The sequence below is a fragment of the Fundulus heteroclitus genome, chromosome 1 (assembly GCF_011125445.2).
Source record: "Fundulus heteroclitus isolate FHET01 chromosome 1, MU-UCD_Fhet_4.1, whole genome shotgun sequence".
In the NCBI taxonomy this organism is placed as follows: Eukaryota; Metazoa; Chordata; class Actinopteri; order Cyprinodontiformes; family Fundulidae; genus Fundulus; species Fundulus heteroclitus.
The window spans coordinates 4,082,229-4,097,431 of record NC_046361.1 but is presented as its reverse complement, the minus strand read 5'-3'; the positions used below and the strand labels follow the sequence as shown (position 1 = coordinate 4,097,431).

General features: G+C 42.9%; 2 protein-coding genes across 6 annotated transcripts in view; both read left to right on the top strand.

Annotated features, from left to right (window-relative positions):
- The window catches only part of LOC105937854 (collagen alpha-1(XX) chain), a 61,730-nt gene extending 55,515 nt beyond the window's left edge, over nt 1-6,215 (top strand). For 4 of the 5 annotated variants that reach the window (XM_036148349.1, XM_036148283.1, XM_036148210.1 and 1 more), the window contains 11 exons: nt 712-807; nt 936-989; nt 1,140-1,193; nt 1,289-1,342; nt 3,625-3,696; nt 3,771-3,806; nt 4,599-4,665; nt 4,804-4,992; nt 5,072-5,149; nt 5,266-5,427; nt 5,594-6,215. In XM_036148349.1, the coding sequence (XP_036004242.1) occupies nt 712-807; nt 936-989; nt 1,140-1,193; nt 1,289-1,342; nt 3,625-3,696; nt 3,771-3,806; nt 4,599-4,665; nt 4,804-4,992; nt 5,072-5,149; nt 5,266-5,427; nt 5,594-5,622 (891 nt within the window). In that variant the 3' untranslated portion in view covers nt 5,623-6,215. The remainder of the gene's footprint in view (nt 1-711; nt 808-935; nt 990-1,139; nt 1,194-1,288; nt 1,343-3,624; nt 3,697-3,770; nt 3,807-4,598; nt 4,666-4,803; nt 4,993-5,071; nt 5,150-5,265; nt 5,428-5,593) is intronic. The other variant, XM_036148173.1, reaches the window with a different exon arrangement.
- A 1,925-nt stretch (nt 6,216-8,140) lies between these two features.
- On the top strand, nt 8,141-14,271 carry dpm1 (dolichyl-phosphate mannosyltransferase subunit 1, catalytic). Its single transcript, XM_012879401.3, has 9 exons — nt 8,141-8,320; nt 10,078-10,177; nt 10,372-10,405; nt 10,478-10,554; nt 10,729-10,754; nt 11,715-11,810; nt 11,932-12,000; nt 12,107-12,221; nt 13,874-14,271. Exons 1-9 carry the CDS (start codon nt 8,190-8,192, stop codon nt 13,976-13,978), a joined length of 753 nt encoding a protein of 250 aa, XP_012734855.2. The 5' UTR covers nt 8,141-8,189; the 3' UTR covers nt 13,979-14,271.
- The last annotated feature ends 932 nt before the right edge of the window (nt 14,272-15,203 follow it).

Below are 15,203 nucleotides of genomic sequence, written 5' to 3'. Positions count from 1 at the left end.
ATCCCAGTGAAGTGATGGTGACTTGTGCAAAGAACAGTGCAGAGAATGCATAAATGACAGTTACAGAGGGGGGGTGTTAGGATAACTGCCTTTGTGAAGCAACGGGACTAAAACACGGTTTAAATTCTTTATTCGTTTGTGATTAAATATCTATCTTATAAACATCTTCCGTTTTAGTGCTGTTGAGCTTTTTCACAGCTCAATGGCCGTGCTACTGGATTCTGTTACCCATGGTGTTCACTTACACGCCTCCCCACCTTCCTGGACTGATAACTGGTCGAAGGTTGGTCAGGAAGAGTGGCAGGTAGTCTGGTCTGTATGCAGTAGTGACATCTAGTGGCTAAAATCATCATTGGCAAACACTAGTACAGGCTTTTAACCACGTTGTCCTCGACCCACATGGTACCAGTGAGTACGGTGACGGCCTCCCATGTGACCGCCTGACAGCGTCTCTGGACTCCAAACACAGCAACTCTAAACCACTCCGTGTTTAGTAGTAACAGCCGTGCCTTGTGTCTGTCTCCAAAGACCAGTGTCTCCATCCTGTCAGCAGGGTGACCCTCAGCGGGTGCACTCAGTCTGTTTGTTCATTCAATGTTAGGGCTACCATTAAACTGTTTTCTTCCAGAGAGGAAAGAGGGAAATGTAAACTCCTTCATGTTGCTTTACTGAGCACATCTTGACTGGCATTGCTGTGCTGACTCTTGTCAGGGGGAGATGGGTCCTGCGGGAAAGGCTGGATTTGAGGGGGGTCTTGGACCTGCGGGCAGCATCGGGCCTCGGGGCATAACAGTCCAAGGCAAAACGGTGAGTCCCAGATTCATTTTTTTCCCCCGTGAGTGTGGCTTGTGGCAGCTGAATTGCTGTGTAGCGATTTCGTCTAGCTAGATCAAACAGCCTACATGTTCCTTTGGTTTTGATGTCGTCCTAATCAGGGTCCGCCAGGTGCGAGGGGGGAAAAAGGAGATCCCGGCCGAACAGGAGCGCAAGTGAGTTGAAATCAAATGATGGGAATCTGCTTTTCTATTCTTAGGTTATCTAATAAAAATAATAGTCTTCACAAACGCCATACAGCGTTACGTACATGTATAGAAGGTCCTTGTCCAACATTGTTGATCTTTTTCTTTTCATCCCTATAGGGTTTACCTGGACCTCCAGGTCAAAAGGGAGAAGAGGGGATCCCAGGCCCCAGGGTGAGCTGCTTGGTCCTGGAGAAAGGTATCAGTCATCTTCCAGCAGAGCTTCGTGTCAGTCCTTATCTCTCTATCTCTCTCTGCATGTTTTGCAGGGTATCAGAGGTGTGGAGGGAAACATCGGTGCCCCGGGCATCACTGGAGCAAGGGTAGGGATAAATATCCTGTGTTTACATTCCTAACAACTTAAGGTCACCTAGAGCACAGACCGTTAAAGCTAATTATTTCTGAACTTGTCATTAAATGGTTGTTGAATCCTACTGAATGTGTTAACTATTAGTCTTTAATAAACTACTTTTAAAAGTCTTACATTCAGGACAACCAACATGAACTGCTCCAAAAATTAAAGGAACACTTTATAATCGGAGTTTAATATCAGGTCAGTTAAATTTCAGGAGTCTTGACCAGTAGAGGGGGTTGTTAACCCGTGTTGGCTGTTCTGGTGTTGATGAAACTAACACCAGGAGCACTGAATGGGGAAACGATGAGACGACCCCAAAAGCAGGAATGGTTCTGCAGGTCCAGGCCACAGACATTTCCCTCTTGTTGTTTTGACTGCTTTTCAGTAGCTTTGCATCTGGCAAGGGTCAGAGTCACCACTGGTACCATGAGGTGATACCTGGACCCCACAGAGGTGGCACAAGCAGTCCAACTCCACCAGGATAACTCATCAGTACATGTCATTACCGGAAGGTGTGATGTGTCTCCCAGCATAGTGTCAAGATGGAGGAGACTGCAGGATTCAGGCAGTGACTCTATGGGAGGTGGACCGTGCCATCAGAGGTCCTTAACCCATCAGCAGGACCGGTATCTGCTCCTCTGTGGAAAGTAGGAACAACCCGAGTTCTGCTTATAAAGTGACCTCCTACAGGCCACTGGTGTGAATGTTTCTGACTAAACCATTAGAAAAAGACTTCATGGGGGGGCCTGGGGGCCCGACATCCTCTGGTAGGTCCTGTGCTCACTGCCCGGCACCATGGAGCTAAACTGGTATTTGCCTAAGAACACCAGAATTTGCATTCTCTGCACTGGTGTCCTGTTGTTCTCCCAGATCGTAGCAGGTTCCCTCTGAGCTCATGTGAGACATGAAAGGGTCTGGAGAAGCTGCGGGGAACATTCTCCACACACTCGGAGTATTTAGTGTTTGTCAAGAGATTGTACAGAGCAAAGGTTGAGTCTGTATTAACATATGGCATCACCTAACCCTCAGACAGGCAGACAGCATTTTATCACGTGCTCCTCATGCTCTGCACTCTGAATATAGATTACTAAAGTTTGGAAGAAGGGAAGGGTTTTCCTCTGTAAACATAACCGGCACAAATCATTCGTTCATCCCATCATCAGTAGAACTCATTTATGAGCACTTGGTACAAGATGAAAGGACAGCCAGGCTGGCTGTTGGTCTGGGGAGGCAGATCCATGGAGGGACACTCAGACCTGTACAGGATAAACGATGGCACCTTGTCTGCTGTTAGGTATCAGGATTAAATCCTCAGACCCATTCTTGGACCCTTCACTGGTGCACTGGGTCCTGGTACCTCCTGGTGCTGAATAAAGTCTGGCCTCATGTGGCAACAGTATGCAGGCAGGATGAAGGAATAACCTGACCTAACATCATGTTTAGCTCCATGCGATGCCACCAGGTTGCTCCTCAGACTGTCTAGGAGCTCAGCTGGTCAGGATGTGAGAGGACATACCCCAGGACACCATCATCTCATAAGCAGCATGCTCTGTTGTTGTCAGCATGCATACAAGCACCTGGAGGCCTTAGAAACCAATGAGGACCATTTGGAGCTTCTGAATGACATCTGAGCATAGTGGACCAGCCTGCTGCATCAGTTTTTTAGTTTCTCTTTCTCTATGACTTTAGGGTAAGCCCTCCGTGGGTTGATGATTTTTTTTTTTTTTTCATCAAATGACATCGCCCAGTCCATATCAGTCTGGATGTCCAGCATGATTTGATTTCCAACTGAGGTCAGATGTGTTTTCAAAGTACTCCGTTAATATTTTGAGGAACATATTTAGCTCTACTGGAATTGAATTGAATTCAATTAAATTTTATTTATATAGCGCCAATTCATGAAACGTGTCATCTCAAGGCATTTTACAAAGTCAAATTAAATCAGATTATACAGATTGGGTCAGATTATACAGATTGGTAAAAAATTCCTATATAAGGGAACCAGTTGATTGCATCAAAGTCCCGACAAGCAGCATTCACTCCTGGAGAAGCGTAGAGCTACAGGGAGAGTCGTCTGAATGGATTTTCCCATTTTGGGGAGTATTTACAGATTAATCTGCCATAAGAACATTTTGTCCTTTTTATTCCCTGAAATTAAAACCATCAACTTTTCCATCGTTCATGGCTCAGGTTGAGTATTGCTAAAAAGTTTTGTTTCGATGTGATCTTTGAACATTTTCTGATGTTCAGGGTTTCCAAGGACTTCCAGGACACCCAGGACCTGTTGGGGAGAGGGGTCCCTTTGGACCCGTTGGACCAACAGTAAGCCCTGCAGGGAGAAAGCCATCATATATGGTTACCTATCACTTTATGCTCATGTGCATTTACCTTCACAGGGTCTGCCAGGAAATAAAGGGGAACGAGGTGAAAAGGTGGGTAACGGGGACAAAATCTATATTTACTCCCGCTCTGATTTTTATGTCTAAAGAGTTGTAATGTTACACCCAGTACATCTTAGACCAGGGGAGTCGTAGAATGATATGATTATTATTATTTATGGGGGGTTACCTTCAAAGAAAACCGGGTAACATGATGAAAAGTTGTTTGAACAAGTTGTCGGGTGGCAGAGGGGTGTATCCCAATCACCGCTTGGTTCAAATTAACTGCTAAAAGTAAGTAACATTTTCTTGAAATGAGTATTTTTCCTTGATTTGAGCAGATAAATAAGACTACTTGCCAATGGAATGAGTAATATTACCCTGAAAATAAAATAGATATTCACTTGAAATAAGATGATTGAGCTAATTGTTCCAATTCTAAGTGCAGAAATCTTGTTCCATTGGCAAATAGTCTTATTTACCTGCTCAAACCAAGGAAAAATACACTAATTTCAAGAACATTTTACTTACTTTTAGTTCCCTTTATGCAGTATGCCTCCCTTCTTCTCATATTATATTAACCTATGAATAAATATTTCTACATTGCACACAATGCTTTTATTTTTGTGTGTGTGTGTGTGTGTGTGTGTGTGTGTGTGTGTGTGTGTGTGTGTGTGTGTGTGTGTGTGTGTGACATTCCAGAGTTTTATGGGTGGAAGCGTTCCTGTTATTGCAGAGTAAAGACGATCCATGCTATTTAAAATTAGAACTCAAGTCTTTGGCTAATAGCTTCAGAGCTGGTAGCTGCCTCGGCTCACATCCGGGGGATCCTCTGATGTTTTACAGGGGGAACCTCAGTCAATGGCCATGATCTATCAGCTGGTAACACAGGCCTGTGAACAGCTAGTACACAGTGAGTACTGTTAAATACAGCTGTGCTTAAAGCAGCTCCTCCACACCTATGAGCTGTTTGTGGTTTTTTTTAGTCACTGCAACATAAAAAAATGAAAGCGATTTAATGGTGTGTTTTTTTTGTTTGTTTTTTCTTTAGAGGAGGTTGTAAAGCTTGATACGTACATCAACGAGATTAGTCGAAAGCCCGTTCCTATTGAGGAGCCAGTGGGTCCCCCAGGGGAGCCTGGTATACCGGGGTCCAGGGGCCCACCAGGGGCCAGAGGCAACCAGGGCAATGTGGGCTCGAGAGGGAGACCTGGGAAGCCTGGTTATCCAGGAGAGCAGGGTAGGTTTTGGTCTGTTAGATGTCTCATCAGAGTTGGTAACCAGGACATTCTTCTCAGTGGCTTCTCCTTTCTCTGCAGGACGGAAAGGAGTTCCTGGACAAAAAGGGGATTCAGGGAGCAATGTGCAGGGGCCCCCCGGGATCAAAGGGTTTGCAGGTATCTCTCCTCGACCTCTTTGGTTCCCTCACTACGCCATTGTTGAACAGATCATGAGCAAGCTGTTATGTGGTTAGGGTATGGATATGTGAGGGTCATGCATTTTGTGAGTGCAGGTCCTCCAGGGGAGTCCAAGCCAGGGGACCCGGGTCCAAAAGGAAACGATGGGAAACCAGGACCACCAGGGGTCCCTGGGCCTCCTGGTCAGCTGGGAGAGGTCGGACCACGGGGCGTGTGCGACAGCAGCGGAGGCTGTCAGAATGTTATCCAAGAAACAGGTTAGTCAATGAGAGTGGCCCAGTGGTGAGGCACAGCATGCAGGATTCAGGTCTGTTTGAGCCAAACTGTCCCGAAACAGGATCTGAGCCGCTTTTAACACTGCCTAATTTAAAAAAAATATATATATAAGTTGGTCATTTGTTTGTTTCTACTTTCTTCATCCAGAAGAATCGTATTACGACTACCAGCAATGAGAGGAGAAAGCCAGCAGTCACCATGATGGGCATTAACGTGAAATGATTGAGGCTCCTTTACAGCAAAGCAAGAGCAACAAGAAGCTTGTTTACCTGTCGTCATGGTCTGGTCTACGTTCTGTTTAAAGTCTCCTGAGTAATCTGCCTAAGATCAATCAGAGAGCTTTCCAGACAGAATAACTGTTGTAAATTTAAAAAAATCTCAGTCGAATCATTTAAGTGCCATATTATACAGTTAGCACTGAAAGCTTTTATAAATCTATTTTTATGTATTCGTGCACTGCATAAAGTACTAAGCTAAGCCTTAGATTTTATTCCTGTTTCCATTTAACCCTAGCTGCCTCAAAGATAAATGAAAAGCCATACTCTGTGCTGTGAAAGGTTCTTTCTTCCACAATATATAAATAATGCTGTGAGAGTGCTTATATATGTACAATAATTTGTGTACATTTTATAGTATTTGCTGTATCTTTCTTCATGTATATTGAATTTTGTCTGAATACCCCTGTTTACATTTCTTATGTTCTGGTTGGCAAATTTTATGTGTTTAAAAATGTTTAAATGTTAAATAAAATCTTGTGTTATTGTCAAAAGGTGTGGAAGTTATTTCCAGACTAAAATGACATTAGATAGATACCGCATGGATGGATAATGTGGAACTGCCTCTGATTTGAACCGAAGTTTTCAAACAGATGAAAGTCACAGATCCACGTAGGACCAAATGTATGGGGAATTTGTTTCTTCTAGTGTTTATTTTAGAATGTACAACAGGAAGCTTCAAAGCATTTGCATGCTAAAAGTCAGTCAGTTACCTGTGTGATAAAAGCATCTGTTTATCTCTCAAGGCTGCTTACATGTAAGCCATTGGAGAATAGTTTCTTGCAAAACCCTTTTTCCCCCCCTTTAAAAAAGATCAGACTCATGTTTTACAGGATTCTGGGATATTTTATGTACAGTACTGTGTGAAAGTCCTTTGTCATCTAAGAACAGCCAGAAACAATTTTAAAGACAATCTCCATAAAGCCTGTAGAGCTGTTAACCTTCTGGATCGGACAACTAAAAGAACTATCAGGTGATTGATGAGTGTTGTGTTTATGCCCCCTTAGACGAGCATTCTGGGGTTTAAAGCGTAAAGAAGAAACTGGTCTGTATGATAAAGTACAGACAACATCAAGCACTGAGATACTACTCATCATGTAGCACAGAAAAAAAAAGATGTGTAAACATTTTTAAATATAAACTGTACAACAGTTGCTTAAAGAATGGTGTAGTAGTAGGTAATGTGAAAATGTATGTTCACAGTTTAGCTTATTACGGATGGGCTTTTGTACAGTGCTGAAAACTTATTTATTTCCTAAAATGACAGCACCAAGGCATCCGTGTGTGAAAAGAACCTACAGGGGGAAAAAAACTTTAACTTCAAATGCTTGATATACTTATTCATAAAAACAAACAGGGTTGAGTCTGTTCTGAAGATTGGGGAGCAATTCATTCTTGTTTGAAGAAAGAGTATATGTGCCTTTAATTAGATCAACTTTAGATTTAGGTAATGTTTTGTGTAGCTCTGCTTGTAAAAGGAATCTTATGAGGTTGGATGGGAATAATTAACTGAATTGAGTCCTGCAGTTCCTGTTACAGTCAATCCTGTATGGATGTGTGAGGAGTCTGTCGTAGATCTCGGTCTGTTGGAAAAGAAAAACTGTGATAGCAATAGTGTGTACAGATATATTTGGAAGGAATACTGTGAATTTCTAGAAGTGTATATGGATGCATCAAGAATGGGAGATGGGAGGATTGGGGTAGCGTTTGTTATTTCTGATCTGGGAGTTACAATTTGTAAGAGGACAAATGATAATTTGTCAGTTTACACAGGACAGTTGGCTGGACTTTTATTGGCATTGATTTGGGTGGAGGAAAATCCATCGATAAAGGTAGTGATTGCATCTGATTCAAGTAGTGCACTCTGTAGTGTTAATATCTATTCACAGTGGAGATGGGATATTGTATTAGAAATAGTAGCACTAATGAAAAGAATAAGAGCAGGAAATCAAGTGGTGCTTTTATGGGTACCAGCTCATCTAGGGGTCAAAGGTAAGGAGTTAGCAGACAAATGTGCAAAGGTGGGAGCAGGAAAAGTGATTATAGATTTCCCCCATTAAATCTAGTAAACCTGAAATTAAAAGTATTGCTAAGAATAGTTTGAACAAAGTTATACAATTCAGAGTAAATGTTTTTTATGGTTTGCCCAAGATGTAATCAGCAGAGAGAGGCCCTAAAAGAGTGTATGAAAGATAATAAAATACAATTCCCTGCAATGGCAATGTTACAGGGATGTTCCGTTAGTCAAATGTTGAGTTTATGAGGAGAACGGGGTTGTTTACAAGAATATAATGGCTGAGATTTTAATTTAAAGATATGTTAGATGGATGGGAGCCTTCTCCGGCCACCATTCCGATAGGTGGCGGTAATGCGCCTAAAGTTGTTTGGTGACCGAGATAAAAGACTACAGAGGAAGAAGAAAGCCGTTTTGCGGCTGCGCAGTGGGATTGCTGTAGTGTCACGTCGCCATGGCGAGCCGAAAAGCTTCGCAGCCTAACAGAGAGACCGCAGACAAGTACTCCGTCCTGTTGCCCACATACAACGAGAGAGAAAACCTCCCTCTGATCGTGTGGCTCCTGGTGAAATACTTCGGAGAAAGGTGAGTTAGGGGGCAGCTGCTGAGCTGCGGGGCTAAAGCTAGCTGCTGCTGGCGGTGCCAGCGCTGAGCTGTCACTTAACCCGGGTTAGAACCGGGCGGGTCACACCTGGAGATCTGCTCTTTAGGGTTTAAAACTCTTTAAAACAGACATTCCTGGTGGGAAAGGTTTGCGGTGTTAATGTTGTGGGAGTAGAGAAACTGTCTCCTTCACGGTTTTACTTGCAGCTCAGACCAAGTCCAGAGGAAGAACTGGACCACAATGCGTACTGTGGTACTTAAACTCGACCTGCGTGGTTGACATTAGCTAAACATCAGCGATATTGTTGTCATTTATGTTCTTTTCACAAAACACGAACCTTAAGAACGACATAATTTGGGTTGTGGTGAAGACGAGCTGGTCCCGCTTCTCCTGGCTGCTTCTGATTGTTCTTCTTTGAGATCTTGCCCGTCGTGTCCAATCTGAACCCATTCTGATTTTATTTCTTTTCATTCTGCGGACTATAAGAGTCAGATTGCATTAGTCGGCGGTGAATTAAAGAGTAAAAGAAAACACCGTGGATGTCTTTAAAGTTTAACAACCATCAGATAAACGCTGGGAACATTTTGTCTGGAACATACTTTAGGTTTAAAATTGAAAATATTTAGTCTTCTGTTTGATTCAGATCTCCACCTGCTGCTGTTCAGCTTCACAGACTGAATATTATGCGACTCTTTGGTTTTGACTGATTTAATGAACGGGAGAGAACGTTCTAATTGATCCAGATCCAGTCAGAGCTGAACTGTCAACATACTGTAGCTAAAGCTGCACTACAGGCTAAAACTGATAGTAAATAAGCCTTTTAGCAGCGTCAGGAAGAAAGTCTCCAGAATCACCAGGAGTTCCCTTCCCAGCGAAGGTGTCAAGCTTTAGACTTTGCAGAGGAGATGTCTGCGCCGTTAAAGATCTGAAACTCATCCCACTGTCCTACTTTTACACTCAGTACCAGCAGAACTATTCACACCCTTCAGCCGGTTCTGCTGCTCTCATGCTAAAACCACTAAGTGTATTTTAGTGGGAGCTTGTGTGCTGGACCAACATGAATTAGCAGTCGGCTAATAATTTGTGGGTTTCACACGTTTAGATTATTTATCATGTTTATTTTTATTTATTTTTTTTAGAAATAAAAATCTGACCAGTGTGACCATTTGTATTCACCCAAAAGCGCTCACTCTCGTATTTCTGGACAGTTTCGTTGATTTTAGTGATGTGGACAGTGCTTATACATTATGTCACGCAAAGGATTATGGGATACCTTAAGGCTTCTTAGCACCTGTAAGGGACATCGTAAGGTTCCTATGCTAAATGAGCTAAGATAGGAAGCATACAGGCTCCTGTTCATCCCTCCTTCCTTACTGGCTGTGCTATTCGGACAGCACTTATCATGGCGAACGCTGAGGCACTTCCATTACGGCTAAATCCACTCCTTACTCAAGTCGACGTCTTGTCTATCCAGAGCCCCCTCTTCCATACATCAGCCGTGTTCCTCACATGGTTACAGTAAGCTGCAGCTAAGACTACGGCTTCTTTTTAAGGGTGGGATGTGTGAAGTGCGTAACAAATACGTCTCCTGTCGACTTATTCCCCCGCCTGAGTTGTGGCTCTCAGGAACTTCTCCCTGATCTCCTTGGGCCTCCTGGCTGCTTCGCTGATTATTGCTCCGCCAGTCACGTGCAGACAGATAACTGATACATCTGTCTTTAATGTGTTCATCTTGCAGTGGCTACAACTATGAGATCATCGTTATTGACGACGGAAGCCCAGATGGGACACTGGAGGTGGCCGAGCAGCTGCAGAAAATTTATGGCGGCGATAGAATAGTGAGTTAAGGAGCATCAATGAGGTGGATGCTGATCTGAGGAGCAGAAAATCAGCATAAAACAATAAGGGTCAAATACTGATTGCATCTTTGTTTCTGCTGAAGATGAATAACCTTTTTACATTGCTACAGAAACATATATAAGGTAATGCAATTTTAATAAATACAAATAATTGATAACTTGTTGTTTTCCAGCTGCTGCGACCGAGAGCGAAGAAACTAGGTCTCGGTAAGTTCTCCAAAACGCCGTTAGCTCTCTAACCACGATGGTTTAATGACCGTGTCTGGTCTGCTTTTAAAGGCACCGCCTACATCCATGGCATGAAGCATGCTACTGGGAACTTCATCATCATTATGGATGCAGATCTTTCCCACCATGTGAGTGGAAAATGTTTGCCATCTATCTTGGCCCCAAAGGGTCATGATTGTTTGTGTGAGGGGACATTTTCTGGGCTATTCCTGTCCGAAACCTCCAAAAATGTCTTTTTCACATTTATTAAATGTCTAATGATGCCCAGCTTCATATTTCATGACTGTTTCTTTTGCTTTCAGCCCAAGTTTATCCCTCAGTTTATTGAGTAAGTATCCCTGAAAGATTAGTGTTTTTATAAATCTGCACAGTAAAACATGGATTCAGTAGGAATAGAATATACAGTGAACACCAGAAGCTCAATACGCTCTATAAAAAGTAGGGCTGTGCATAAAAATCCATACAAAGATTAATATTGATGTTTTTAAAAAGGATTTAATATCAATATTCTGGCTTTCAATATTGATATACCTCCCAACCCCTAGGGGGCGGTATTACTGCTCCCCATTACTGTTCACAGTGAGGAAGAGCAAGTGAGAGAAATTTGCAGAACAGCCGTCAGGATTTTAGAAGCGCCTTCGTCCCTAAAATCATACATTTGGGCACAATTTTGGTTTCTGTGATGCGTTAAATGCATTGAACCAAATGCACTTTATTTTCCTGTTAATATTTCAGTGTTTAATACATTGAATATAAATATAATATTTGGCTGGTTTTGTTGATTGAATGACTTTTACACTTGAAAATAATGACTAATGATATTGGAGTCAAATCAAGCTGAGCTATAATCGGGAATCATATTGTATCGTGAGCTATGTATCAAGAATCGTATCGAATCGGCTCATCCTAGATGATACCCAGCCCGAATAAAAAGACATATCTTTTTCTAGGGATGCACCTAGGAACTCCAGCACGCTAATGTGAGAAGGTTGTTGAAGGACAGCCAACACGTTGGAGCAAAACCATGTAGTTTAAAAGGCAATTCCACCAAATCTGAGGGACACAGGTGTTAACCTCTGACTTTGAAGGTCATGAAAACAAGGTTCCTCCTCGTCTCATCATCCTGGCATCAAGCAAATGGAAACAGGCCTAAAAGGGGAAAGCTTTGATCCGATGTAATGTCAGATTGTGTGTAAACTTCTGGTTTTCACTGTAGTTGTGTTGTGAGTGAGCGCAGGAAGTTGCACAATGCATGTGTCTGTGAGCTGAGGAGAATCTGTTTTACCAGGAAGCAAAAGGAGGGGGATTATGATCTAGTGTCCGGCACGCGATACCAGGGGAGCGGAGGCGTTTACGGCTGGGACCTGCGCAGGAAACTCATCAGGTAACAACTGGTCAGCAGTTCACAGCAGTTCCCCAGTTCACACTCCCCGTGTTGGTAAGAAGCTGAAATCGAGTCGTTTGTTTTATTTTTTACTCTTCTTGCTTATGTCTGCCTCTTTCAGTCGAGGGGCCAACTTCTTGACGCAGGTGTTGTTGAGACCCGGCGCTTCAGACCTCACAGGAAGCTTCAGGTGAGAGGTGCGAGAGGTTTGGTGGGTCGTTGTCTTCGTGAACGTTGGTCAACCCGAAGGTTTCTTCTCCTTTTTTTTTTTTTTTTTTCTGTCTCACATGCATCAGGTTATACAAGAAAAAGGTTTTGGAGAGTCTGGTGGAACGGTGTGTGTCCAAAGGCTACGTCTTTCAGATGGAGATGATCGTCCGAGCCAGACAGCTCAACTACACAATCGGAGAGGTGATGTCCAGATGTGGCGGCTGCTTTTTTTAAAAAGTTTTCCTTCCTTCATGTTAGAGCCGCAGCCATAAGTTAGAGAGCTAGCTGAAAAGGGTTGACTGCAGAATAAAGCTGTGTCCTCATCCCGACCTCTTAGATGGCTTTGAGCCCGCTGCACTGTGACAGGCTCCACCAAAAAGCTCTTCCTCATCGCCGCACTCAGCGTCGCTTGGAGGAGACACAAGAAAATCTTTTTCTTTTTATATAAAACCTGTTCTACACCTCAATCTGCTCTACTTTCATACCATCCTTACCAGCTGAGCAAAAACACGGACAGTTGTCAAGTCGCTGACAATTCAGCATTTTGCGGTTCTAGCTTGGACGGTGGATATCTTTCATCTTGTGTATTTAAATAATTGGCCCACAGTGAAAGGGTCTCATAAAGATGCCTCCCCTATAGGTGGTCTGGGAAGAAGAACACGGGCTCAAATCTTCTAATGTGTCTATGGCTTTCTTTGTCCTGGGCGATTAACTCAGAGCTTCATTCTGTCCTCTTTGCTCATTACTCCGTTGTCTCTGGTGGAAAACAGCCCCACAGCATGATTACTCCGCCGCCATGCCTGACAGATGGTACCACTGTTCTTAGGGCTGAAAGCCTCGCCTGACGCCTAACTAAAAGATTATCACTGTAGTCAAAAAGCTTTTTGTCTCATCTGATCATGCTCTTCCTCAGAAGAATCTGATCCTGATAAAGTTGATTTAGGTTGTGAAGACATTTGGCTGGTGTGTAAGGCCAGTTTCTAGGTGTCCATTCTGGAGCAGGAGCTTGTTTCTGGGATGGGACACTGAGTGGGCGGTTATGTAAAATGAGTGTCAGTGTGGCCCGGGCCGTGTTGATCTACAGAAGTGTTCCTTCATCTGAGGAAGACGACGGTAATGTTGAGACGGTTTCTTGAACTAAGCTTAGAATTTGCTCCTAAAGACATTTTCAGCTTGTGTAAATCTCAGACTCTTCCCCGTCCCTTCCACTTCCCCGTTGTTCAAACAAATGTGCCTTGTCCAATTAGGAGACTCTGAAACGTTTGTCACCCCTCCCTGAAGGATTTACATCGATGAACATAAAAATGGACATGTCTGTGTTTGACTCTGATCTTTTGGCCAACAGTAAATGTTGTATAACCTTTCCATGTTGGGAAAATACGGGCTCTGATGAATCCTGAAAGTTTCTAACTACAACTGTAGTTACTGGCTATGTAATAATAATTTTTTTAAAAAAAGCTAATTTCTGCTTGTTTAGGTGAAATGGAGCTTTATATTTGCCCCAATGTTTAATGAGATTGTATAAAGTCCTGCCAGCAGCGGATTTCTGAAACCTCAGGAAATGAGGGACTTTATTGCTCTCTCTGCATCTAAGTCTACAGCTCCACTGCTTAGACTGTGACTAGGGTGGCTTTTCTTTCAAGATACGATTTAGCTGTCGTTAAATTGATGCAGATTAGAAGACGCTTTCAGCGCCAATATTTATTGATCTGACGTGGAACCGCTGACTGTGACGCATCTAGAGGAATACAGTGAACATTTTACATAGTTGTATTAAAATGATTTGATTGGTTTTCCTTCATTTCTACATCCTCTAGCAAAGTTTCTCTCTCTCTCTCTTTCCAAAAACACAGGTGCCCATTTCCTTTGTGGATCGAGTTTACGGAGAGTCCAAACTCGGAGGGAATGAAATAATTTCATTTGTGAAAGGACTGCTTACACTCTTCGCCACGACGTGATCGGCGCCGTGTCCCCCCCGCAGACGCTTTCTCCACGTTGCCGTGGTTACACAGTGACATGACGACAAACGAGAAAGCAGATGTCTGTCCATGTTAGGCATTTGATTCAAGATGTTGTCCTGTGTAGCCCTAAGAACAGCGAAGGAAGACAAAGCTTTACATTCCCATCATCCCTTGGAGTCTGCACCGGCCTCTCCTCATTCCCGTCTCTGAATGTGTACGATGCTTACATGAACAGGTTCACTGATTGGGTATTGTTTGTATAAAATTAAACGTTTATATCCCTGCCACTGTTCTGTTGTGGGAGTAGTTCTTTAAGCCGCTCAATGGAAACGAAGCATGATGCAAATCTCTTAACTCCAAACAGTATTTGAGACGTAGACATCCTTCATAAAATTATAAGTTGGCTCCATTTCCATAGTTTCAGTGGGAGAGGACAATGGCAAACAAACTCTTCCGTTCCAGAGGTTTATTTACTTATTTATTTTACCTTTGTTTAACTGGGATATTTCCCCTGAAACCTGTCCAGGGCAGACCCCGCTCTGTGTCTAATAACCAGTGAATATCACGTTCTGGTTCCTACAGGAAACTGTTGACTGTGTACAGTCTGGAAAATCTTGACTTGAATTCCAAAGTTGTCCAGGTAGAAGTACAGAAAATGGATCGAATGATAACAAGTATTTGTATTTCCAGACCTTTTATGTCACCTTATAAGGGTTCTCCATCCTTCCACCCATCGAGCTGTCTGCCCATCTGGCAATATACTCTACTTAATGTATTTATATGTGTGTCTATCCATCTACAGGTAGAATATTGTGAAAATGTTCAGTATTTGTGGTCAATTTAGAAAGTTAAACTAGTGTATGATCATTAGACATAGAGAGAAATATTTCAAGTCTTTTATTTCTTTGATTTCGTTGGCTTACAGATAATGAAAACTCAATGCTGAGTTGCAGAAAATTTTAATATTGTGTAAAAGTGAAAGATTTGAAGCTCAGTGTGTCACACCCAACTGAGCAGATTAACTTAAAACACCTGCAGAAGTTTCCTGAGCCTCTAAACGGTCTCTCTGTCTGGGTCAGTAGGCAACATAACCAGGGGGGAGACCGCTGACTGGACAGATGTCCAGAAGACTGTCACCGACACGCATTATCACTAAAGATGCTGGTCGTTAATGGAGTGTTGTGTCAAAGCATATTCACTGAAGTGTCTTCAAAAGGGATAA

What these genes read in the sequence shown, in the direction of transcription:
- dpm1 (XM_012879401.3), top strand. Translation starts at nt 8,190, where the DNA reads ATGGCGAGCCGAAAAGCTTCGCAGCCTAACAGAGAGACCGCAGACAAG. An exon ending in CTGCGCAGGAAACTCATCAG is followed by an intron (nt 11,811 to 11,931) that starts GTAACAACTGGT and finishes TGCCTCTTTCAG; the next exon opens with TCGAGGGGCCAACTTCTTGA. An exon ending in GACCTCACAGGAAGCTTCAG is followed by an intron (nt 12,001 to 12,106) that starts GTGAGAGGTGCG and finishes CACATGCATCAG; the next exon opens with GTTATACAAGAAAAAGGTTT.